General features: G+C 39.1%; 1 protein-coding gene across 1 annotated transcript in view; it reads right to left on the bottom strand.

The window, feature by feature from the left end:
* The window catches only part of CHCHD3 (coiled-coil-helix-coiled-coil-helix domain containing 3), a 356,984-nt gene extending 340,514 nt beyond the window's left edge, over positions 1-16,470 (bottom strand). Inside the window, exons 1-2 of the mRNA XM_021002286.2 lie at positions 16,194-16,470; positions 124-211 (exon numbers count right to left, since the gene is read on the bottom strand). Of these exons, the coding sequence (XP_020857945.1) occupies positions 124-211; positions 16,194-16,274 (169 nt within the window). The 5' untranslated portion in view covers positions 16,275-16,470. The remainder of the gene's footprint in view (positions 1-123; positions 212-16,193) is intronic.
* Positions 16,471-24,758: the final 8,288 nt, after the last annotated feature.

Here is a 24,758-nt window from a genome sequence, read left to right as displayed (position 1 = left end):
AAAACAGAAAGGGATATCTTTTTTAAATGGACTCTTCATATAACCACATCTAAACTCCTCCCCCACCCCCCCAACTTGGGATTTTTCTGTTAAAAACTCACAAAAGTTAAAATCTGGAAATACCTTTAGAATCATAATGATGAGAGGTACTCGGAGATTTTGAGCCAGGAGGAGAAGATTCCTTCATTCGCCCAATAACATTTTCTGAAAGCTGAAAAAAAAAAACCCATCCAATAAAATCAGTTAGAAAAGAGTATGAAATACAAATGACACAAAAAGTCCAAGTCTCACAATCACACACACACACACACACACACACACACACACACACGTACATGCGTGCACCCATGCATTTTGATGCATAACAACTGCTCTACAGAAAATTAGGTTAAGAAGTTAAGCAAAAAATAAGAACTGTATTAGCTTTTGAAAATGTACTCCACAGTAGTAGTAATGCACTTCTTCTTATTCTCTGTTAATTTCTCATGGCAAATACACACACACACACACACACACCACACACACACACACACACAAAAATATATATATGTATTGAATTTTAACTAATTTTTAAACATGGAGGAAAACTTATGGAATGTAAAAATGAGATTCAGAAATACTAGTTTTATGTAGTTAAAAGGAAGCCTAGAAGATGACTACCCAACATGTCTGAACTAAAAAGAGGAAAATGAACATCAAGTTATAAGAAAGATATTTAGAGAAGAAAAATTTTAAAGATTTTGGCCACACTAAAGAAGCTGAAATGGGAAGCAAAGAATTTACCAACTGAACAGAAACAGGAAGAGCCTTGAAAGTCAAGAACCACCATCTAAGAACAATCCACTCAGGCAGACAGATTTAACTTAGATAGATATTTCGTCATGACATGCGAGAACACATCCAAGGGAGTAGCAAATAAATAGATAGGGGTTCAGATAAAAGTAGTTTCACTCTGAAGCCAAAGACTCATAATTGGGGCCTACATATATATATACACATACATACATACATACATACATACATACATACATACATACATATATACATACACACACAGATATATATACATATATACACACACATATAGATATGCACACATATATAATATCACATATTATATATATTGCTGTCTCCTAGAGCAGGAAGAACAAGTGAACAGCCAACCTAGGAGACTGAAGGCAAGCCTGTCAACTGTTGTTAAACTAAATTAAACTAAATTTGAATTTGCACACAGAAAATTATTTCCCTGAATATATTATACACCAAAATTTCCTCACATCTACACAAAATATATTCGTATTATAAATTATATACCATGTAAAACCCAAAGCAGAAATTTAATGTGTTACATGTTATAAAACTACTGATCTAAACCTATTTTTTGCTAGACTGCTTTCCAAACTGCCTAGTAGTTCTCACTTACTAAAGAGTTCTGGCCCTAGCAATTTATGTCACTAGATTTGTCAAGCATTAGACAATTGCACGCATTTGTTTCTAGGTTTTACTTATCCAATCAAGTCTACTAATCAACTTTTCTATTTTTATCCAGTACCAGGTAAGTTTTGAAAATTCTGATTGGTAATATAGTTGGAGTTCAGGGGCAGCTAGGTGGCACAGTGCATAGAGCACCAACCCCATATTCAGAAGGACCTGAGTTCAAATCCGGCCTCAGACACGTAACACTTACTAGCTGTGCGACCATGGGCAAGTCACTTAACCCCACTGCCTAGCAAAAACAAACAAACAAAGAAACAAAATGTATATATATAGTTTGAGTTCTTATAGCAACCCTAAACATGCTGTTTCCTACTTCTTTCCTACATCCCCTGTTATTTTTAACCTTGGTATTCATTCTCCCAAGAGAATTTTATTTTTTCTAATTATATAAGGTATCCTTTGGTTATGTGATTGGTACAGTACTAGATCTGCAAAATAAGCTGGGAAATATCATTCAATTTTACTATATGTGTACAGTTCAGACACGCATACTAATAACTCTTCAATCATTTAGGCCTTCATTTCCCCTGTGCATGTCTTTGTAAGTTAACTATTTAATAGATCTTGCTGTTTGAAATAAATTTCTCTTCCTTGTTCTTCTTTAACTTTAGCCACCTAACTTTATTAGTTATATGCAGAAATGCTAATACTTTCAGATTCAATATCCTGATACTTTAATGAGGGTCTCAATTAAATTTTTGGTGATTCTCTGGAGTTTGCTAAGTAAGTCATATCATCTGTAAAGAGAGACACAGTACCTGGCGAGAACTGCAAGTCTCCCATTCCAATCTCTCCTTTCTAAAAAGAGTGGTTCCCCCAGGGAAGTAAAATGGATAATTTTGTTTACATGAAATTAAAAAGCTTTTGCACAAACAAAACTAATGCAGCCAAAACTAGAAGAAAAAGAGGAAACTGGGGGGAGGGGAGAAGATTTATAGTAAGTTTCTCTGACAAAGGCCTTATTTCTCAAATACATAAGAAACTGAGTCAAATTTATAAAAACATAAGCCATTCTCCAGTTGATAAATGGTCAAAGGATATGAATAGGCAATTTTCAGAAGAAATCAGAATTATTTATAGCCTTATAAAAAATGTTCTAAATCAATATTGATTAAAGGTATACAAATTAAAACAACCTTCAGCTATCACTTCACACCTATCAGACTGACCTACATGACAGAAAAAGAAAATGACAAAGTGATATGCAAAAATAGGGAAAATAATGCACTGTTGGTGGAGTTATGAACTGGTCCAATCATTCTGGAGAATAATTTGGAACTACACCCAAAGGATTATAAAAATGAGCATACCCTTTGGGCAGCAATCCCACTACTAGGTCTGTATCTCAAAGAGATCAAAGAAAAGAGAAAAGGACCTATATGTACAAAAATGTTTATAGCGGCTCTTTTTGTGGCACCAAAGATTAACTGGGGAATGGATGAACAAGTTGTGGTACATGATTATTATGGAACACTACTGTGCTATAAGAAATGACAAGCAGGATGTTTACAGAAAAACCTTAAAAGACTTATGTGAACTTATGCAAAGTGAAATGAGCAGAACTAGGAACCAAGATGGTAGAGAAAAGGTAACAACTCACTCGAGCTCTCCCTAAAACCCCTCCCAACACCTTTAAATAATGCCATAAAACAATTCCTGGAGCTGCAGAACCCACAAGGGCAGGATGAAATAATTTTCCAGTCAAAGACAACTTAGAAGGTCAGCAGGAAAGGTCTGTTTGCACCCTGGTGAGAGTGGAACCCAGTATAGCGCAGACTGCACCAGCAAAGACTCAGACCCAGCAAACCAGGAACAGACCTTAGAAAATCAGGGGCGGTGGCAGCTACTTCCAGAGCTCTCAGCCCACAAGGAGTAAGGGGGCTGAACAACTGGTCAGAAGGAGATTAAGTGAGTCTCTTTGCTGGCACTAAGCAGGATTCCATTGCTTTGCCCATACTCAGATCTGGGTCTCAGTCCTGGGTGGCAGTCCCAGGGTAAAGAGAAGCACTACCACACCAGAGCTTGCTGCTGCAGTGGAGCAGGGACCCACATCACAGTTCCAGGGCAGAAGATTGCTTGTGACTGCTCACAGACCAAAAACAAAGGCCAGGAGAGTAGTAAACACACCTCTCCTTAAATGGAAGAACAGAAAACTTACAGGTCCTTAGAAGTATCTCTGAAAACAGCTGCACAAAACCCCTAAAGCTTGGGACACTGAGCCCTCCATCCTAGAAGCAGGACCTGACTTTAAGAAACAGTTAAAGAAATAGACTGGGAAGATGAGCAAACAACAAGAAAAAACTCCAACCATAGAAAGTTATTATGGTGAGAAGGAAGATCAAAACACACACTCAGAAGAAGAAAACAAGGTCAAAGCTACTACATCCAAAGCCTCCAACAAAAATATGAATTGATCTCAGGCAATGGAAGAGCTCAAAAAAAGATGAAAATGAAGTAAGAGAGATAGAAGAGAAATTGGGAAGAGAAATGAGAATGATGTAAGAAAACTATGAAAAACCAGTCAACAGCTTGGTAAAGGAAACACAAAAAAAATACTGAACAAAGTAACACCTTAAAAAACAGACCAGGTCAAATGGTAAAAGAGGTCCAAAAAGCCAATGAGGAGAAGAATGTCTTAAGTAGCAGAAATGGCCAAATGGAAAAGGAGGCACAAAAGCTCACTAAAGAAAAATAACTCCTTAAATAACTCCTAAATTAGAATGAAGCAAATGGAAGCTAATGACTTTATGAGAAATCAAGAAACAAAAAGACAAAGAAAGAATGGAAAAAATAGAAGACAATGTGAAATAACTCACTGGAAAAACAACTAACCTGGAAAATAGATTCAGGAGAGATAATTTTAAAATTATTGGATTACCTGAAAGCCATGATCAAAAAAAAAAAGAGCCTAAACATCATCTTTCAAGAAATTATCAAGGAAAACTGCCCTGATATTCTAGAACCAGGTAAAACAGAAATTGGAAGAATACACCAATTACCTCCTGAAAGAAATTCCAAAATGAAAACTCCCAGGAATATCATAGCCAGATTCCAGAGCTCCCAGGTCAAGGAAAAAATACTGCAAGCAGCCAGAAACAATTCAAGTATTAGGGAGCCACAGTCAGGGTAGGACAAGATTTAGCAGCTTTTACCTTAAAGGATAAGGATAGAGGGATAAAGGATAAAGGGCTTGGAATACGATATTATAGAGGGCAAAGGAGCTAGGATTACAACCAAGAATCACCTACCCAGCAAAACTGAGTAAATCCTTCAGGGGAAAAAATTGAACATTCAATGAAAAGAGGACTTTCAAGCATTCTTGATGAACAGACCAGAGCTGAATGAAAAATCTGACTTTTAAATATAAGACTCAACAGAAGCATAAAAAGGTAAATAGAAAAGGGAAATCATAATGGACTTAATAAGGTTAAACTGTTTACTTTCCTACATGGGAAGATGATACTTGTAACTTATAAGAACCTTCTCATTATTAGTGCAGTTAGAAGGAGTATATATAGAAAGAGGGCACAGTTGTGAGTTGAATATGAAGGGATGATAACTAAAAAATAAAACGAAGGGGTGAGAGAGGAATGTACTGGGAGGAAGAAAAAGGGAAAGGTAGAATGGGGTAAATTATCTCACATGAAAGAGGCAATAAAAAGCTTTTACAATAGAGGGAAAGGGGGGGAGGTGAAAGGGAGTAAGTGAACCTTACTCTCATCAGAATTGGCTCAAAGAGGGAACAAAATACACTCAATTGGGTATAGAAATCTATCTTATTCTGTAGCAAAATGGGAGGCGAAGGGGATAAAAGGGAGTCGGGTAATAGAAGGGAGAGTAGATTGGGAGATAGGGTAGTCAGAAGCAAAACACTTTTAAGAAGGGACAGGGTGAAAGAAGAGAGAGAATACGATAGAATAAACAAAGGGGAGGAATAGTATGGTGGGAAATAGTTAGCAACAGTAATTGAGAAAAAAAAAATTTGAAGTTCCTCTATTTAAGGTCTCATTTCTCAAACATACAGAGAACTGAGTCAAATTTATAAAAATAAGAGCCATTCCCCAATTGATAAATGATCAAAAGATATGAACAGTTTTCAGATGAAGTAATCAAAGCTATTTATAGTCACATGAAAAAATGCTCTAAGTCACTACTGACTGAAGAAATGCAAATTAAAACAATTCTAAGGTACTCCCTCATACTTATTAATAGGCTAATAGGACAGAAAAGGTAAATGACACGTTGGAGGGGATATTGGAAAAATGAGACATTAATGCATTGTTGGTGGCATTGTGAACTGATTCAACCATTCTCTAAAGCAATTTGGAACTATGCCCAAAGGGCTATAAAACCATGTATATTCTTTGACCTACCAATACCACTAGTAGGTCTGTATCCCAAAAAGGTTTAAAAGAAAAAAAAAGGAAAAGGACCTATATGTACAAAAATATTTATAGCACAGTTTTCTGATGGCAAAGAATTGAAAATTGAGGGGATGCCCATCCATTGAGGATTGGCTGAATACATTGTGACATGTAATTATGTTGCTATTGTGTTTTTCTGAAGTCTGCCTGCTCATCATTCCTTATAGCATAACAGTGTTCCATTACATTCATATGCCACAACTTGTTCAGCCATTCTCCAATTGATGGGCATCCCCTCAATTTCCAATTCTTGGCCACCACAAAAAGAGCTGTATGAATATTTTTGTACATGTGGGTCCTTTTCCTATTTGTATGATCTCTTTGGAACACAGACCTAGAAGTAGTATTGCTGAGTCAAAGCACATTTCATGGTTTTTTCTAAACCTCCATTCTCTCTTAAGTAGAGTACTATTTACAATTTCCATTTACTCAGTAAGTGCCACCAACTGATCAGACTGCTAACCCTCTACCATACTCTAACCAAGTCTGTCAGTAAAGCGGACTCTCTTCCAGAAACATCCAACATCACCGCTTCTTCCCACTATGGGCAGAACCATAAGGGCTACAAATTCCCATTGCTGGTAACTCACACAGCATATATTATGTCTCATGACTGATGCTATTAATTTGGCTTGCAACTCTGAAGCCCAGTTGTGGAGATTAGGTGATGCTTAGAAAGCATGAAAAGTATTACTTTGAAACCATACTTACTGAATTTGACATTAGCTTTTGGCAAATTCTCTCATATGGCTTTGATGTTTGAGATAAACCTGTGAAACTCTCTATTGCGGGCTAACTACCCATACATCCACAGCAGGTGTTCGCAAAAATCCTATTAAGCAAATATAATGTGAGTACTTCCCTGAATCTGCTTTGACAATTCTGTCACTAGAAGTTCATCTTATGCAGAAGGAAATCCATCCAAAAATACTACATAAATGAGTGTCTAGAGACCCCTTTAAGGTACCAGTTTCATGTTAGAACCTGGAAACAGGATGGAAAAAGAAGATGAATGAGAAGACTGGGGAACATTTTGAGAAGGAAGACTAGTAAATGCTAGGCAGCTAGAGGACACAGTGGATAAAACGCTGGACCTGGAGTCAGGAAGACCTGGGTACAGTCCCAGGCAATTACCAGCTGTGTGACTCTAGGTAGACTTCGTCTGACTCAGTTGCCTCAACTGTAAAATGAGAATGAAAACAACACCTACCTCACAGGGTTGAAATGAGATATTTGTAAAGCATTTAGCACAGTGCTCAGCACATAGCTGAAACTTAATGAACTCTCATTCCTTTAACCACCCTTTCCTAAACATTAAGAGTAAAAGGAAAATGAAAGACCCTAGAAAATTCTGTTAAATACTTGCTGAAAGGTTAAAAAAAAACTAGTTAAAAATAGAAAGAATTCCTAAAACTGTCAGATGTCAAAAGGGTCTTAGCAAGAAAAATCTGAGAACAGATTCTAAGGTTAAAAATCTCCTACAATAAAAGCTGAAAGCCTTGTGTTCCAGTTGAACCAAAATGCAATGTCAGTGATACTGCTAACTCATTCACTATAATATCAACTCTCAATCTATTTTTCAGTATCAATGAAGAGTTATACTAAGCCATAAATATACTCTATCTCATGTTGGACGACTGACCAGAACTGAGCCATTTTTCTTCATGCAAAGTTTACTGAGTTATTCAAGGTTCAAGTCTAAATTCTGATCATATGGACATTATGCCATAACCAAGAAAGCTAGAAATTTGACATATGACACTGAATAGTACTCTATATTAAGTGACAACCTCTCTCCAACTATGCTGTGAAGACTACTTCACTGTAAAAGCTGATGCCATCCAAAGGGGGATTCCTTCAACTCCCCTCCATTTAATTCTTTACACTTCTCAATATCATCAGTCCCTTCTTCATTTGAGTCACAGAGGAAGAGGTATACTTAATTTTCTATAAGGCTAATTCTCCATGTGCTTCTTTAATCCTGCCTCTTCTCCAGGACCTTTATTCCAGTAATCATTTCATCTTTCATACATCTACAATCTTCCTCCCCTCCCCAACCCATTTCTTTCTTTCTTTCTCTCTCTCTCTCTCTCCCTCCCTCCCTCTCCTTCTTCCCTCCCCACTCTCCCCCTCATCTCCTCACACTACTACAAACATCTTCAGGTCTCCTTAATCTTTCCCATGACCCTCCACTGCATCCCGTTACCCTATCATCTCTCCACCCCAAACTTAGGGGAAAGTTGGCTACTTTGGCTGAACTACCTTTTTTCCTCTTTCTTTTTGATTCTTTGCTACAAGAGATACTTCACTCAGCAGAGGAGTGGGGAGGGACATAACAAAAAAAAAATTTAAGGCAATGTAAAAACAAAAGATATCCATAAAAACAAAAAATTTTTTAATTGTCTACATCCAATGCCTCTACTTCTCAATCTCTTGCAATCTGACTTCTCCCTCTAGCACTCTCAAAAGTCACTCAAATGGTATAGTGGTCTTACCACCTCAGATGGTGTCCCTAGGTAAGTCACTTAACCTCTCTGGGCCCTAGCTTCTTTAACTATAAAATGAATATCTGATCCTACAACCTCACAGAAGGGACTTCAGCAACCACCTAACCCAACCAGTATTAAGAGAATCCTATCCAAAAACTGGTCATGCAGCCTTTGTTTCCCAGCAAGGAGAAATCCACACTCTCTCAAGGCAGCCCCTTCCATTTCTGGACAGCTATAAGTGTTAGAAAGCTTTGCCTTGCATCTAACCTGAGCTTGCATCTGCAACTTCCAGTCACCTGTGCTGCCTTCCAGGGCCAAGAGAACAAAGTCTAATCCTTCTTCCAAGTGACAGCCCTTCAAACGTCCTCTCTGAGTATTTCCAGATTAAGTATCCCCAGCTCTGCCAATCAACAAATATTTATTAAGTATTTACTCTGTACCAGGACAGTCCCTATCCTCAAAGAACTTGGGTTCTAATGGGTGAAAGAACACATATATAAATCAATATATAGAAGATAAATACACAATGATGGAAAGTAGCACTAGACGTAAAGGCACTAGCAGCTGCAGGGACAAGGAAAAGTCTCCTAATCACCAAAGTGAATGGCCTTTTCTCAGTCTTCATTTTCCTTGACCTCTCCGTAGCACTGGGCACCGCTGACTACTATCTCTTTCTGATTAATCTCTTCTTTCCTTCACTGCAGACATGCCATAGGCTTCTGATTCTCTTCCTATATATTTAAGCATCATTTCACAGCTTACTATTCCCCTTCCTGAACCCTCAAATTGAGTGTGGCCCAAGGCTTTGAACGTGGCCTTTCCTCTCTCTACACTCTTTGACAATCTCTCACTTGGTCCCTTCAACTTAAGATGATTTCAGATGATTCTGAAAGTGTTTTATAAACCTTAAAATACTTATAAGTCAATTTTATTACTAAATCTATATTTCGGTGCTGACCTCTCTTCCAAGCTCTAAGACCACATCATCAAATACCTACGTAGGACACTGCCAGCAAGAAGCCCCAACAGCAACTCAAATTAAAAATGTCCAAAAATAAACTTAGCTTTTTCCCCAAAACCTGTCTTTCCTTCTGATTTCATCCACTTTGTGAGATCATTAATTTCTGTCAGTAATTTTCAGCAGCCCTTCAGAACCTGGTGTCTCTTCTCCAATCCAATCCATCTTATACCAGCTGTCAAAAAGATATTCCTAAAGCATAGGTCTAATCATGGCACTCCCCTGCTCAATAAACTCCCGTGAATCCTTATTATCCCTAGAATCTAATACAAATATCTTGTTAAATGTTAAAAGTCTCTCACAATTTGCTTCTTATCTACCTTTCCAACCTCATCATACTTTACTCCACATTCTTCACGCCAACCCAAAGTTACATCTCACAGGTTTTCCTTTAAAGCTCACTCAAACATTACCTCCTCCATGAGGCTTTCCATAAGCGCCACCTTCTCAAGTATTACCTTGCAGTTATTTTGTATATATTTGCATGTGTACATCTTGTCTATCCCAGTAACATGCAAGGTCTTCGATGGCCAGAAGTGATTCATGCTTTTCTTTGTACCCTGAGCAGAGGATCTGGCATTTAAAACGCCTGCTGATGGGAAAATTAAGTTAATTAAGGAAGGAAATCAGCACTTAACTAAGAACCAACTTTCTACCAGAACCTGTGCTAGGGATTTTACAAACACTGTGTCATCTGACCCTCACAATAACCCTACAAGGTAGGTGTTATCTCTGGTATTATCTCTATTTTACAGCTGAAGAAACTGAGACAAGTAGAGGTTAAGTGACTTGCCCAAGTTCACAGAGCAAGTCAGTACCAGAAGTTAGATTTAAACTTGGGTCTTCCTGACTATAAGCCCAGTCCTCTATCCACTGTGCCACCTAAGCTGCTCCTCAGAGTCTCAGTTTCCTCAACTACAAAATGGAATAAGCACTGCATCACAGGGTGACTGGGTGGATCAAACGAGAATGTGTGTAAAGCACCTACAAACCTTAAATGACTAAACTCAGGCACTAGCTGGATGAGGAAGGTCTTTAACTTTTTTATGTTGAGAATCCCTTTGGCAGTCTGGTGAAGTCTGGAATCCTGCGAAGAACATTATTTTTAAATGCATAAAATAAAAAACACAGTACTACAACAGAAACCAACTACACTGAATACAACTGTCAAAATAGTTTTTAAAACAAGTTTACAAATACCAGGTTAAGAATCTCAATCTAAGATTAGCTAATATGACAGAAAAGGAAAATGATACATGTTGGAGGGTATGTGGGAAAACTGGGACACTAATGCACTGTTGGTGGAGTTGTGAACTGATCCAACCACTCTGAAGAACAATTTGAAACTATGCACAAAGGGTAATCAAACTGTACATACTCTTTGACCCCAGCAATAACACTACTAGATCTGTATCTCAAAGAGATAAAAAAGGGATAAGGACCTATTTGTACGAAAACATTTATAGCAGCTCTTTCTGTGGTAGCTAAGAACTGGAAATTGAGGGGACGCCTACCAACTGGGGAATGGCTGAACAAGTTGTAGTGTATGATTGTGATGGAATATTATTGTGCTATAAGAAATGATAAGCAGGATGATTTCTGAAAAACGTGGACTTACATGAACTGATACAAAGTGAGGTGAGCAGAACCTGAGAATACCGTACACAGTAATAGCAATATTGTACGATGAACTGTGAATGACTTGGCTATTCTCAGTAATACAACTATCCAAGACAATCCCAAAGAACTCATGATGCAAAATGTTATCTGCCTCCAGGGAAGTAACTGACGGTGTCTGAATAGAGATGGAAATGTACTCTTTTTCACTTTCTTTTTTTTTGTTTTATTCCAGCTTTCTTCTACAAAATGACTAATACAGAAATACTCTACAGAACATGTATAACCTATAGCAGATTGCTTACCAACTCAGGACGGGGTAGGGAGGGAGAGAAGGACAGAATTTGGAACTCAAAACTTTAAAAATGTCAAAAAACATTTTTACATGTAACTGAAGAAAAATTAAAAGATGAAAAATGAAAAAAATAAAAAGATCTCCTATACTAAACAGGCAAAAAAACCAAAAAGAATCCCTGCTCTAGGCTCTTCTTTCCCTTCCCACATTGACCACTCTGTGTCCTGCTCTTGTCCCTCATCCTCTTCTCCTTCTATAATTTCCTTTGACAATCCTACTTCACTCCTATAACTTCAACCATTACCTGAAGCAGATGAGAACAGTGAAAAGAACACTGACTCTGAATTCAAAGGATCTTGGTTTAAATCCCACCTCTGATATTTATCACCTATGTAATGCTGGGCGAGTCACTTAACCTTTGTCTGCCTCAGTTTCTTCAACTACAAAAGGGAAGGGGCAGCTAGGTGGTGCAGTGGATAGAGCACCAGCCCTGAAGTCAGGAGTATCTGAGTTCAAATCCGGTCTCAGACTAAACACTTGACACTTACTAGCTGTGTGACCCTGGGCAAGTCACTTAACCCCAACTGCCTAAAAAAAAAAAAAAAAAGAACAGCAACTACAAAAGGGATGGACAAATAAACACATCGACTACACCATTTCTTAGGAAGGAGACACAGGAGGGCTTCTAGCACCTTTCCCACTAGCAGGTTCGCTTTTGATCTAGTCAGAGGGGAAGACTGGGATGGAGTCATAATAAGGAGTCAAATAAGCTTATTTTATTCCAGTGTAGTCTTCTCAAAGGGAGTTTGCTGACAATGGCAGTACCAACTCCTACTGCATTTCCTAACTACCCTTCTCACAGGGGCCGCCATGAAGGGGGGGCAACTACCCCTCATCTCAATGGGTCAATTGAGACCACCACAACTTGTGCATTCCCCTAAATCCTCTCAAGCCTCAATGGGGGCCAGTTGGGGCAAACACACAGAATTCCCCCTCCCAAGACTTGATGGAGGCCGATCAAGGCACGCACAGCATTCAGCCTGCACATTCATCCACGAGTCCCCAGTCACTGACCAGTGCCCACTTGCTTTACAGGGCAACAAAGAAGGCATATTGCCAGCAATAACATCACAATTTTACATCACTTCATCCCTATATCTACTGAGACTGCGTAGTACAAACTGTTTTGAACCATCATCCCACAAACTCATTTCTAACACCTGGGAAGTAGAGAATGTTATGGCTATGGATCCTGGGAAGAAAACTCTAAGAAAGAGTAACAAAAAATCCACTTTACACACACCAAAATTTACATTCCTTACAAGGGGGACAATAGTGCCTACCTCAGAGAGTTGTGAGGATCAAATAAGACAATACTTGTAAAGTGTTTAGCACAGTGCCTGGCACATTGTAAGCCCTTAATAAATGCTTGTTTACTTTCTTCCTTCCTCTTTTGGCATCAGTTTCCTCATCTTCAAACGAAGGAAATAATCTAGATACATCTATCCTTTCTACTTCTACATCAAGGATTCTTTGATGTCTATGTAAATGACTTCCAAATGACCTTTTTTTCTACTCTCCAAGGCTCTGCTAAACATCTGTCTGATTTCCCACCAAACCCCCAAACCCAAAATGTCCAAAACCAAACTAATCACCTTTCCCCTTCCCTTTCCCTCCTAACTCTCCTAATTCTGTCAATGGTGCTCCTAGTTATTCAGGTTCAAAACCTGAGAATCATCTGATTCCTCTCTCTTCCTTAAACCCCATGTCATTTGCCCAGTACTTTCAATTCTACTTCTAAAATATCTCTTAAATGCCTCTACTCCTTTCCATTTCCACCGCTACTGTCCTAGTCCAAGCTTAGGCACTTTTATTGGGACTGTTACAACAACCTTCTACCTTATTCCTTCAACTCTAGCTTTTCCATACTCTGAGCTCTCCTCCTACACACCTGCCATCAATTAAATCATTCTGATGTACACCTCTGATCAGCCCTTATCTCCCCTGCTCAAACCTTTAAAGATTCCTCATTGCCTACTTTAAAAAGACCAAACTTCTTAGTTCTGAACTTAATAACCTTCACAAGATATGCCTATCTCTACATTTCTTTTCTTTTTTCAGTGAAAGAAGGGAGTAAAATTTAATAGACGTCCTTTTTTAATACTACAGTTTTTCCCTCTGACAGGTCCTCCTCATTCTAATAGCTTTCCATTATCAGAAAAACAAATAAAACCCACAAGCAACCACCTGTGACTGGATATGAAACAATTCACCCTCTACCTCATAAACTTTTTATAGTTTTTCCTGAATAAATCTAGGGCAATTTTCACCTCCATGCATTTCCTCAGTCCAACCTGCATTTACAATGTAATCTCCCTGTTCCCTTCTTGAAGCCTCATACCAACCTGTTGAAATCCCACCTATCCCTCAAGCTCACTGATCCCCTACCCCCAAGTCGAGAAGTCATTTCCCCCTGCTTAGATCTTCCAAAGAACTTAACTTCTATACCTGCTATTCACTTACCTACAACACAAAACAAACTACCTTATTTCCCAAATAGATTGTGAGCTCCTTGAAGGCAGAGATTGTATCTAACTCATTTTTGTATCCCAAACAGTGGAGCACAGCAATTTTTGCACATAATACATGATTAATAAATGTTTACTGAGTGAATAGATACCAACGGACTAAAACACAATAACTCAAAAAAAATCAACCTCAAACTGTAATACAAAGCTTGATACTATCATTGATATCATGAAAAAGAAACAGGATTATAGATTTAAAAAAATGAGCAACAGGCATGAATAAAAAGCAGTTATTCTAAAAATAATCTGGAGGTCTTTGTGGACTGCAAGTTCAATAACACTCAGCATTGATGTGTCAACCAAAAAAGCTAATAGGGTCCTGGGATACATTAAGGACCTAGCTTCCAAGTATAAGGAGATAATAGTTTCCCTATATTCTGTCCTCAGCAGACATCATCTGGAATACTGTGTTCACTTTCCAAAAACCACACTTCAAGAAGGATATTGATAAATTGTAGTGTCCAAGGAAGGGGAACCAGGATGGTGAAGAGCCTTGAGTTCATGGCAAGAGGATTAACGGAGGGACCTGGTCAAATTTAGCCTAAAGAAGAGAAGATTCAAGGGGAATGTGATCACTGCCTTCAAGTATTTAAAGGGCTATGGTGTGAAGAAGGAATTAAATATGTTCCATTTGACCCTGGAGCGCCAAACCAGGAGCAATAGGTAGAATTTGCAAAAAAGTGAATTTAGGCTTCTTAACTATAAAAACTTTCTAATTTCACATTCCTAAAACATCCAAAAGAGGAATGACCTCTCTAGAGATGTGACAGGGTTCCCTTCCTTGGGGATCTTCAAACAAAAGTTGGATGACCAGTATATCAGATGTTATAGAGGGATTCCTTCTGTATATAATTTCAACTAGATGGCTGCTGAGGTCCCTTCCTTCTCTCAAAATCTGTGATTTCATGATTCTGGTTCACTTAGTATGGTAACACATTAAAAGCATAAAGCTTATCTTTAGTATGGTAACACATTAAAAGCATAAAGCTTATCTTATCTAGCTACTCATGTAGCTTATTTTCTGGTAATAATTACTGAAAGATAACACTTTATTAAATCTGGCTAGTTCTGAAGCAACTCAATAAATAAGGGTGTGTTAATGTGTCTATTACTATTATACCATTCATTAAACATGATTTCATTTATTAATTTCAGACATCCTACTTCCAAAAACAAGTGTCATCACACTTGTGCATGGAGTTAGCAAGGATATACCAACCCTAAGGGACTGGTATACCCAACCCTGTTAACCTTCATGCACGAATAATACAAATCCCATTCTAACATTTATCTTAAGCTGATTTAATCTTTTTTTATATATAAAATTATCAGTTTATTTTTAACATTCATTTTTTTAAATTGTGAGTTCAAAATTCTCTCCCTTCCTGCCCTCCCCCACCCATTGAGAAGGCAAGAAATGTGGTATCAACTATAATCATGAAATCGTGCAAAACATACTTCCATATTAAGTTGATTCAGTCTTACACTACACTAACAGATACTTCGTTACCTACCAACTGCCTGGATGTCTTAAGAGTGTTTTTAAAAAAAAAGGGTGAAAAAAAAAAGAACTAGCTGGTGTCAGGTTAGAAAGAGCACTGGAATAGGAATCAGAGGGCCCCGTTCCAGGATATGCCACCTGTGGAACTTAGACAAGTAACTTCACTAAATATGGACCTGTTTTCTCCTCTAAATATGGGAGAAAGTAGAGAGCTGGACTAACAGGTTGTGATCTCTAGGGTCCTTTCCAACTCCAAAGTTCTTTGACTATCAGGAGGCCTTCTATATAAGAGGCAGTAAAAAAACAGAACCCTCCAACCCATAAACACACTGGCACAAAGTGGCCCAGGAAAGGGAGGCACGTGGTGCCAAGGACTCTGGTGACCTGGAGAAGCTGGGGCAGGGCGGGAAGCCGCGAGCCACCCAAAAGTGCAGAGGCCCAGGCTGGCAAAGTCAAGATCCCAGGACGCGGTGCCTCTCAGAGCGGGCACACAGGGCCCTTGGTCGCTCAGCCAGGACCAAGACAAGTTAGGGCACGCAGAAGTGAAACCCAGGAGGAGCCTCGGACAAGTCATTTCCTCTCTCTGAGCCTCAGTTTCCTCTTCTGCTAAATGCGGTTACTTGAGGGCTAAAGATCCTTCCAGCTCAAACTCTTTAAGTCCTCAACACCATCCGGAGATCCTCGGCCACGCTTACAGGGACTTGTCTTGGGCCTCGGTCCAGAGACGCGAGCCTGGCCACCCGACCCGCCACCCCCTCGCTCACCCGGATGCCCTTCACCACCGTGATGTTCTCATTCTCGTCCGCCTCGAAGGTGACCCGTCGGGTGCTGGACGTCCCGCCCATGGCTCCTGCTCGCACTGCGGCCCTACACCAGGGGAGCGGCCCCGATCCCCGTCTGGTACGCACGCACCCCCACCGCTGGGAGCAGAGGCCGCCCGGTCCCCCTTGCCCTTGTTCTTTCCCCGCGGGTGAGACACGGGCCACCGCAGGGACAGCGGCAAGGAGACAGCGCCGGCTCTCCCTTCAGGATCCTTCCGGTCATGCTCAGTAGCAAATAGATGCTCTATTGGTCCGCGTGGCCAAAGACCCGCCTCAGCTCCTCGCACGGGCCCGGCTAGTTGGCCACGGACCCGGATGCTATGGCAACTCGTCAGAGACGAAAAGTTTCCGGAACCCATGGGTGTGATGGGATTTGTAGTTTGGCGGGAGGTGGTTTGTAGTCTGACCTCCTTAGACTTAAGAGCCAGGTGGGGCACGGAATTCTGGGATTCGTAGTCTTAAAGACCAGAAGTTAACGAACGCCTGCAAGAGTGGAACCTCGTCTTTAAAGAGCCGCAGACGAAATAACCGCACTTATTTTACATTTTTGTCGTTGTTGTTGTTCACTCGTTTTAGTCGTGTCAGACTCTTCGTGACCCCATTTGGGTTTTCTTGGCAAAGATACTGAAGTGGTTTGTCGTTTCCTTCTCCATCTCATTTGACAGATGAGGAAACTGAGGCCAAAAGGTTTAAGTGACTTGCCCAAGGTCACACAGCTAGTAAGTGTCTGAGGCCAGATTTGAACTCATCTTCCTCATTCTAGTCCTGCCACTGTCTCCACTGTGCCACCTAGCTGTGCCTTTGCCCTTATTTACCTCGAGTCTTATTTTCCTTAATGTATTGCGCATTGCTTTACTTCTCCCTGTATTTTCATTCATTCGTTTGTTCAACAAGCATTCTTAAGCTCTTATTAATAAAGATAATGATTTATCCCATCTTCTGGATTAGCAGGTAGAGAACAGGGATTGGTGCGGCCCCATGAACTCAGCCCAGTGGTATCTCCCTAACCAAGGAAAGGAATGGGTTTGGTGCCTACTTTGTGCCAAGTACTGTACTAAACGCTTTTACAAATATTATCTCATTTGAGTCTCACCACAACCCCATGACGGAAATGCTCTTATCCCCATTTTACAGTTGGGAAAACTGAAGCAGAGGTTAAGCTACTATCACATTGGCTCCTTTGCTCTTAAGAACCTACTATGTGCTAATCACTGTGGTAGAGTCTGGGGATTCAGAAAGGGGAAGGAAACAGTCACATTTACATTGTCTTGGAAAGTACAATATATAGACAGAAAAGTTAATATAAAATATGCAAACTAATTGTGACCGGGTGGTATAGTAGGGCATTAACCGCTGGGTAGTTCTGTTCAGTTGTAGACAAGGCACTGTTCTAGATAGTGGAGATATCAAGACCAAAAACCAACAACAACAACAGTTCCCTTTCTTCAATAGCTTACATTCTGTCACAGGAGGTACAACAGCTGTACAATGTAGGCATAAAACTATACAAAGTGGCTTCAAGAGGGAAAGAGCATTAACACTTATGAGGATTGGGAAAAGCCTCTAGTAGGAATGGACACTTAAGCTGTGCTTTGTACAAAAGCTGGGAATTCTAAAGGGCAGAAACATTCTTGACCTAGGAAACCGCCTATATAAAGGGAGGACAGGTGAGAGGTGCAATGTCTACTACGGGAAACAGCGAGCCAATTAGCTTGTTGGAAATAGTGCAAAAAGAGGAAGAATATGAAATCACTAGAAACCCGATTGTATAAAACTGTAAATGTTACATGTCATATAAGTAAGTACGTAACTGTATTTAGTACAATAATAAGTAATTACATGGTTGTAATGTAAGCCTATGACGAGTAAGGATTTTTTTTATTCGTTGTATTTCTATCTCCAACACCTAGCATGGTGCTGTATTAGATGCTTAATAAATACTTAGTGGTTGGTTGATTGATGTTTTTCAAGGATGGCAGGGTCAAATAATTTTTAAGAATGTGGGAGCTAGGTGGCAAAATGGATAGAGCGCAGGCCCTGGAATCAGGAGGCAATGAGTTCAAATCCAGCCTTAGACTCTTATTAGCTGTGTGACCCTGAGCAAGTCACTTAAGCCCAATTGCCTCAAAAAAAAAAAAAGAATGTGGGATCCTTGGCACTTTTGTGGGGAAAAGAGAAGGAGCAAAGGGATGTGGACAGATTAAAATGAAGGGATGAGAGAGATGAATGAGAAGGCAAGGTATCATAAGGAAAGAAAAGGAATAAGTAATCATGTAGCACCTACTGTGCTAAGTATTTTACAAACATTATCTCATTTGATCCTTACAACAACCCTGCAAGATAAGTGCTTTCATTATTCCCCCTCTTTTATACTTGAGGAACCGAGGCAGAGAGGTTAAGTGACTTACCTAGGGTCACACTGCTAGTGTCAGAGATCAGATTTTAACTCCTGTCTTCCTGACTCTAGGCCTCGCACTTTATCCGCTTCACTACCTATAGCTTACTAGGAGGCAATTACAAGGAATAAGATTAAAAATACAAATGGAGAGGTTAGCCTTGGCAAAGGAAAGGACCACTTCATCAGAGACCAGAACATAGAAAAGAAAATGTTGGATGATGAGTCAATCAATCGACAATGATTTATTAAGCCCCTTTATGCGTGCCAAGCACTATAGTAGAAGGAAGGGAGAAGAGTGAGCCCTTAAATGATGGCCTCTATTTTTTTTCCAGTAAAAGAGAAGGTGAAATCTGCTATGAAGGAGATGAGAGGAGATATGGGGGTTTTGAGGTGGAAGAAACAGCCAGTGTAGAGAAAGTGATCAGAAATCAATCAGGAAAGAGTAAAAGGGTTACCAGACAGACAGCAGTAATTGCACAGTTGAGATTAATTGTCATATATTTACAGTGAACCCAATCAGGGTGGTTGTATGTGTTTTTTCGGGAACATACAGAAGCATGTGAGTAGAAGAAAAGCTAGGTGGTGGGTGTGACCTAAAGTTGAGGTTTTGCAAGACATAAGTAGTGACAAAGAATCCAAGAGTAACTGGTTGAAACGGTCAACTGTGGGGTCTGTACTGAAGATAGAAAAGTGAGGTGAAGTAGGAATAACAGACTGGGAGAATAAGCAGATGTGGTGAGACTGGAGGGCATGAGGAAAACAAAGAATAGTTTTACAAGGAGTAAGGCAGGGGGAGAGGTTGAAGGAAAAGAAGCTGGGGTTAGAGAAAGGAATTTCAGAGTTCTGGATCATAGAGGCAGGACAGTCATGGGTGACCATCAGATCAAATGCATGACCGTCCCTATATATGAATGCAAGGTAATGAAAATGAAAAATAGGAGAATTTAGGAGACTGATTAACTGGGAGGCCAATAGTTAGAGAGAAGATGAACAAATCCAGGATGGGGAGAATTTGTTAATAACAGCGTGGTACCATGGAAAGAACACTGAATCTGAAGTCACAGGATCTGACTCTGGATCCCTTCTTACTACCCAGGTGACCTTGGGCCACTCACAAGTTCCCTGAGTCTTAGTCTTCTCATCTGTGAAGTAAGGAGTTTGGATTAGATAATCTGTAGGGCCTCTTCTAGCTTTAGTCTTTGATCCAAATGAATGTGATCTATGAAGAGAGCCAGGATTCTAAAGTTCGCAATGGAACAGAAGAGTGGAAGAAGATGTGGGCTATGGAGGGGTAGGTCTAAGTGGGAAATGGATGAAAGTACACAGAGAGAAAGGATGGGGGGGGCGCATTTTGCCTCAGCAGATGCTGACTCTTAAACACTAGGAAATAAGAAAAAAGGAAACTGGGAATTTCATCATCCAGAGCATTGAGAATGATCAATGGATAGGAGCAGCAGGACCTTTAGGATCAAGCTAAGTGATGCAGTGGAAAGAGCATTGGGCCTGGAGTCAGGAATGCTTGAGTTCCAATCTGACCTCAGACACTTGCTAGCTGTATAACCCTGTGCAAGTCATTTAACCTCTGTTTGCCTCAGTTTCCCCAACAGTAAAATGGGGATAATAATAACATCTACTCCCTAGAGTTGTTGTTAGGATCAAATGAAATAATAATTGTAAAACACTTAGTGTACTGCCTGGCACATAGCATTATATGAATATTTGCTATTATTATTGGTTGTCATTGACTAGTTATTTAGTCAAGTGTTAGACAAGTCTTAGAGAATTGCCTGAGGTTGAGAAAATCAGTGATTTTTCCATTACAAGCCCACATCTAATAAGTATTAGAAATGGGATTTCAACCCAGGTCTTTCTGACCCCAGTCCAGCACCATGCCATGCTACCAGCCCCCTACCTGGTACCCCAGCTTATTTGTGACCATATCATCCCATCCCACCTCATCCTCTTCCCCAATAAGATTTTAAACACTTCCGTGAATTTCACTGGTAAAAAAAAAAAAAGGAATGTCCACACGGATGAAATCATGATTTTGTGAAAACATTGGGATTTTGAATTGGAAAGCTCGTATATAATCACATTTTCCCAGACCCTTCATCTTTTTTATTTTTTAAGTTCTACTGATAGTTGTTTTTGTTTTTGCAATGCTGTCCAACCACCTCCCCCAAACTATTCCTAATAAGAACTACAATTAGGCAAAACCCAAAAACATATTAGCAAAAATATCTTTCAGCAGTCTGCACAATAATCCACTGCCTCTCTACAAAAGAATGTTATGTTTGATCATCATTCTTCTGGAATTAAGATTGATAATTGCATGTATCTGAATTCTGATTCCTTTTAGTACAGGTCCTTTGTCCATATATCAAATTTATTGAATTTCATTAGCATAACATCCAAAATCATCCACAATCTGACAACCTCTACCTTTCTTTTCTTGCCTGATATTACTCCCCTCCTCAAACTCTACATTGCAGCCAAATTAGGCTATTCTCTGTGCTTCCAATACGCCTTGTCCTTTCATACTTCCAGAATGGATGGGAAGCTCTCAAATATGACATTCTGAAAGAATAAAGAGAAACAATACTGATGAGGATGGAAAGGAGAAGATGTCAAAAAAGATCAGTGTGGGTACACAAAGAACACATGAACCATCTTAGATTTTTAAAAGACATGCATAGATGAAAGCAAGGACAGGTAGTGCAGGACGAATAGAAAAGCATGGCATGGCCCTGTAATAAAATTGTCAGAAATGCTAAAGCTAGGAATCAGATGAGCCTGATAATGAAAGTTAAGAACAATAAAAATAATTTGGGGAGGGGCACTATATTGGGAAAGTGGGGGGAGGATCAAAACAGGGATAGGACCACTGCATAGAGTAGAAAGGATGACAATAACAGATGACAGAAAGTAGGCAAAGCTTAACTAATTTCTTTTTTTGCTTCTGTTTCTCTGTCCAGGAGAAAGTTTTCTTGGACTGAAAAGGACAGAAGAAAATTGGCTAACTAAAAATAAGTGATAACCAAGATAAGTAGAAAGAGAGGAAGAACATAGTTGCTATTGAGGAGTTCAAGTCACCAGAACTAGATAAACTACCATGGAAGATATTGACAGACAACACTGGCAGCCATGATTGGTGAGCCCCTGTTAATGAACTTCAGAAAATAATCAAGAATGCAGAAAAGATTGGAGGAAGGCAAATATTATCAAATTTTCAAAATAGAGGATTGATTTCAATTCCTGACGAAATTCTATAAAGTATTAAAGGGATAGTTGATGTACCTCAAGAAAAAGGAGCAATGTGCATAAAGAACCAACATGGTTTCATCAAGACTGAGTTGTAATAGACTCTGGGAGGTAGCAGGTTCCCTCTCACTAGAAACCTTCAAGGAAAATTCAGTTGACCTTTTCTTGGATATATTGGCATTCTTATTCAGGCCTAAGTTGGAATAGATATTCTCTAAGGTCTCTTTGAACCCATACTCACAATTCAGGGAAGAAATGCCTCAGATGACATCTGAGATCCATTCCAACTCTTCTATGACTCATGAAAGCTAGATGTTTCCAGACTCCAGGATGCAGTCTTCATTCCAAGGAAGCTGTTCTGTTCAACGTTCCCCCATACTGGTATTGGTGGGAAAGGAAACAGGTCTAAGATGGCTGAGAGTGGGAAAGATTACAAAAATGGATATTTGAAAGGGAGGGGAAAGGAGCAGAGGGATGTGGAATTTCTGGAAAAAGTTAAGTGAGAGAAAAGGCCATGCTTCTGGTCCCTAGCTAGAAAGACTAATCCATATTTGAACCATCTGCCTCTCCCCTCAACACAGCAGCTACCCTAAAGAATTTGGCTCACTGCCCTTGCCCTGAAGTGGGAGCAGCTGAATAGGATTCTAAAATGACTCCTGCGGTGGGATGGAACTAAATCAATTGAAAAGACTTTGCAAAATATTTCCTAAATAGTATGGGCAGCCAAACCCATGTTAAAAATATGGAAGCTTATGTCAAAGGATCCTTCCTGACACTGTGAACCCCAGTATACATGAGATTCTCTCATTTGCCTGACTCTTTGCTCTCACCCAGGTGGAACCTGAGAAATTTAGTATTACCACATACCACCCAAGAAATAGCTGGGTGTCAATTAAGACTAGCTAAACTAAACTAAAGCTGACAGACTACTTAGCAAAACCCAGTTTCCTAAGTTTCCATAGCCTATGCTAGCTGGACCCCTAGGCTGCTCTACCATGGGCAAGTCATTTAATCTCCCTAAAACTTATTTTCCTTATCTGTAAAATGAGGATGATAATGTCCAAGACTGCTTGAATTGGAGTAAAAGATTCTGCATGTGAATCCTAGCTTTGCCATGGATTCTGCACACATAACCTGTGTGACCTTAGCAAGGTCCTTAGTTTCTTCATTTTTAAAACTAGTCCATGAAATGTGACTGGTGTTTGACTCTAAAAGACACTTCTAGCTCTAAATCTATGACCTGTGGTATCTATGGTATCATACGGTTATCGGTAGGATCGAATGACAAATCTTATATAAAGTGCTTTGTTATCCTTAAAGGACTATATAAATATATGTTCAGTTAAAGGAAGTAAGAAGGTTTTCCTGGAGAGGAGAAGTCCTAGGGAGTAAAGGAGCTAATAGCCTGCATTTCAAAAATCTCTCAAGTAAGATATTGCTAAAACGTTGGGAGAACCTCCCTGTGTTCTCACATGAAAATGTCTTGAAAACATATCAGTGAGCAGAACTAGGAAAACACTATACAAATTATTACAATATAAATGAAAAGAACAAACACAAAGAAATTGAATGCTTTGTCATTAAAGGGATGAAGCTTAGACCCTAGAAAAGAGATGAGAATATGCAGAGATATGAGAAGATCCCTCCTTTCTTTGAAAGGTAGGGAACTATGTGCATGTGGAACACTGTACGTACTTTCAGACTCTGTTGATACATTAGTTTTAATGAGGTGTTTCCCCACACACAGTTTTATTATTATATTTATATACCATAATATGTTCAACCATTCTCCAATTTATGGACACCCACTTTTGGTTTAAGTTTTTTGCTAAAAAAGAGTGATGCTATAACTGTTTTTGTACATATGGGCCCTTTCCTTCTATCATTGATCTCTTTGCATTATATGCATAGTAATAGTATTGCTGGTTAAATGGTATGCAGAATTTAATAACTTTCAGAATATAGTTCCAAATGTCTTTCCAAATGATTAGACCAATTCATAGCTCCAACAATGATACATTAAAATGTCTTATCCCACAGCCAGTTCAAAATTTTCATTTTCTCATAAGATTCAGTCTTCTTTGTTCCTCTATCAAAATTTTGTTTTTATTCTGTCTCGTTCTATAAAGTAGCTCTCTGGTAAGCTTGATTGGTATGGCACCAACTCTTGTAGGTTAATTTAAAATACTATCATTTTTATTACATTGACATGGTCCAACCATAAGCAACCAATATCTCTATTAATTTAAATCATTATTTCAGTAAAGGGTAAAGTTATATTCATATAATGCCTAAGTGTCTTGATATGTGGATTCCCAAATACCTTATGCACTCTGTAGTTATTTTGACAGGAATTTCCTTTTCTAGCTATCCCTGCTGGGTCTTATTGGCAATACAAAGAAAGGCTGATAACTTTTATGGGTTTATTTTCGATATTACTACTTTATTAAAGTTAGCTTCCAATTAATTTTTAGGAGCTCTCTAGAGTTTTCCAAGTAAAACAGCATATTATTTACAAAAAAATGATAGCTTTGTTTCTGTTTTGCCTATGCTTGTTCTCTCAATTTCTTTTTCTTGTTTTATTGATATAGCTAGCATGTTTAAGGCTGTAAGAAATAATAGTGCTGTTCTAATTGGAAAGTCCTCTAGTGTTTGTCTATTATAGATGATGTTAGCTATTGGTTTTAGTTATAAACTATTTACCATTTCAAGGCAAAGTACATTTACTCTGATGATTTTTAATGTTTTTAATATCAATGTGTATAGTATTTTGTCAAAAGGTTTTTATGTATCTCTTGAAATAATATAAATTTTGTTGTTTTTCTTATGTATTATGTTTATGGTTTTTC

This window comes from Phascolarctos cinereus, unplaced genomic scaffold (assembly GCF_003287225.1).
Source record: "Phascolarctos cinereus isolate Bilbo 61053 unplaced genomic scaffold, phaCin_HiC Scaffold_1;HRSCAF=81, whole genome shotgun sequence".
Classification (NCBI taxonomy): domain Eukaryota; kingdom Metazoa; phylum Chordata; class Mammalia; order Diprotodontia; family Phascolarctidae; genus Phascolarctos; species Phascolarctos cinereus.
Note: the sequence above shows the minus strand (reverse complement) of the source record. Positions and strands in the feature narration are given on the sequence as shown.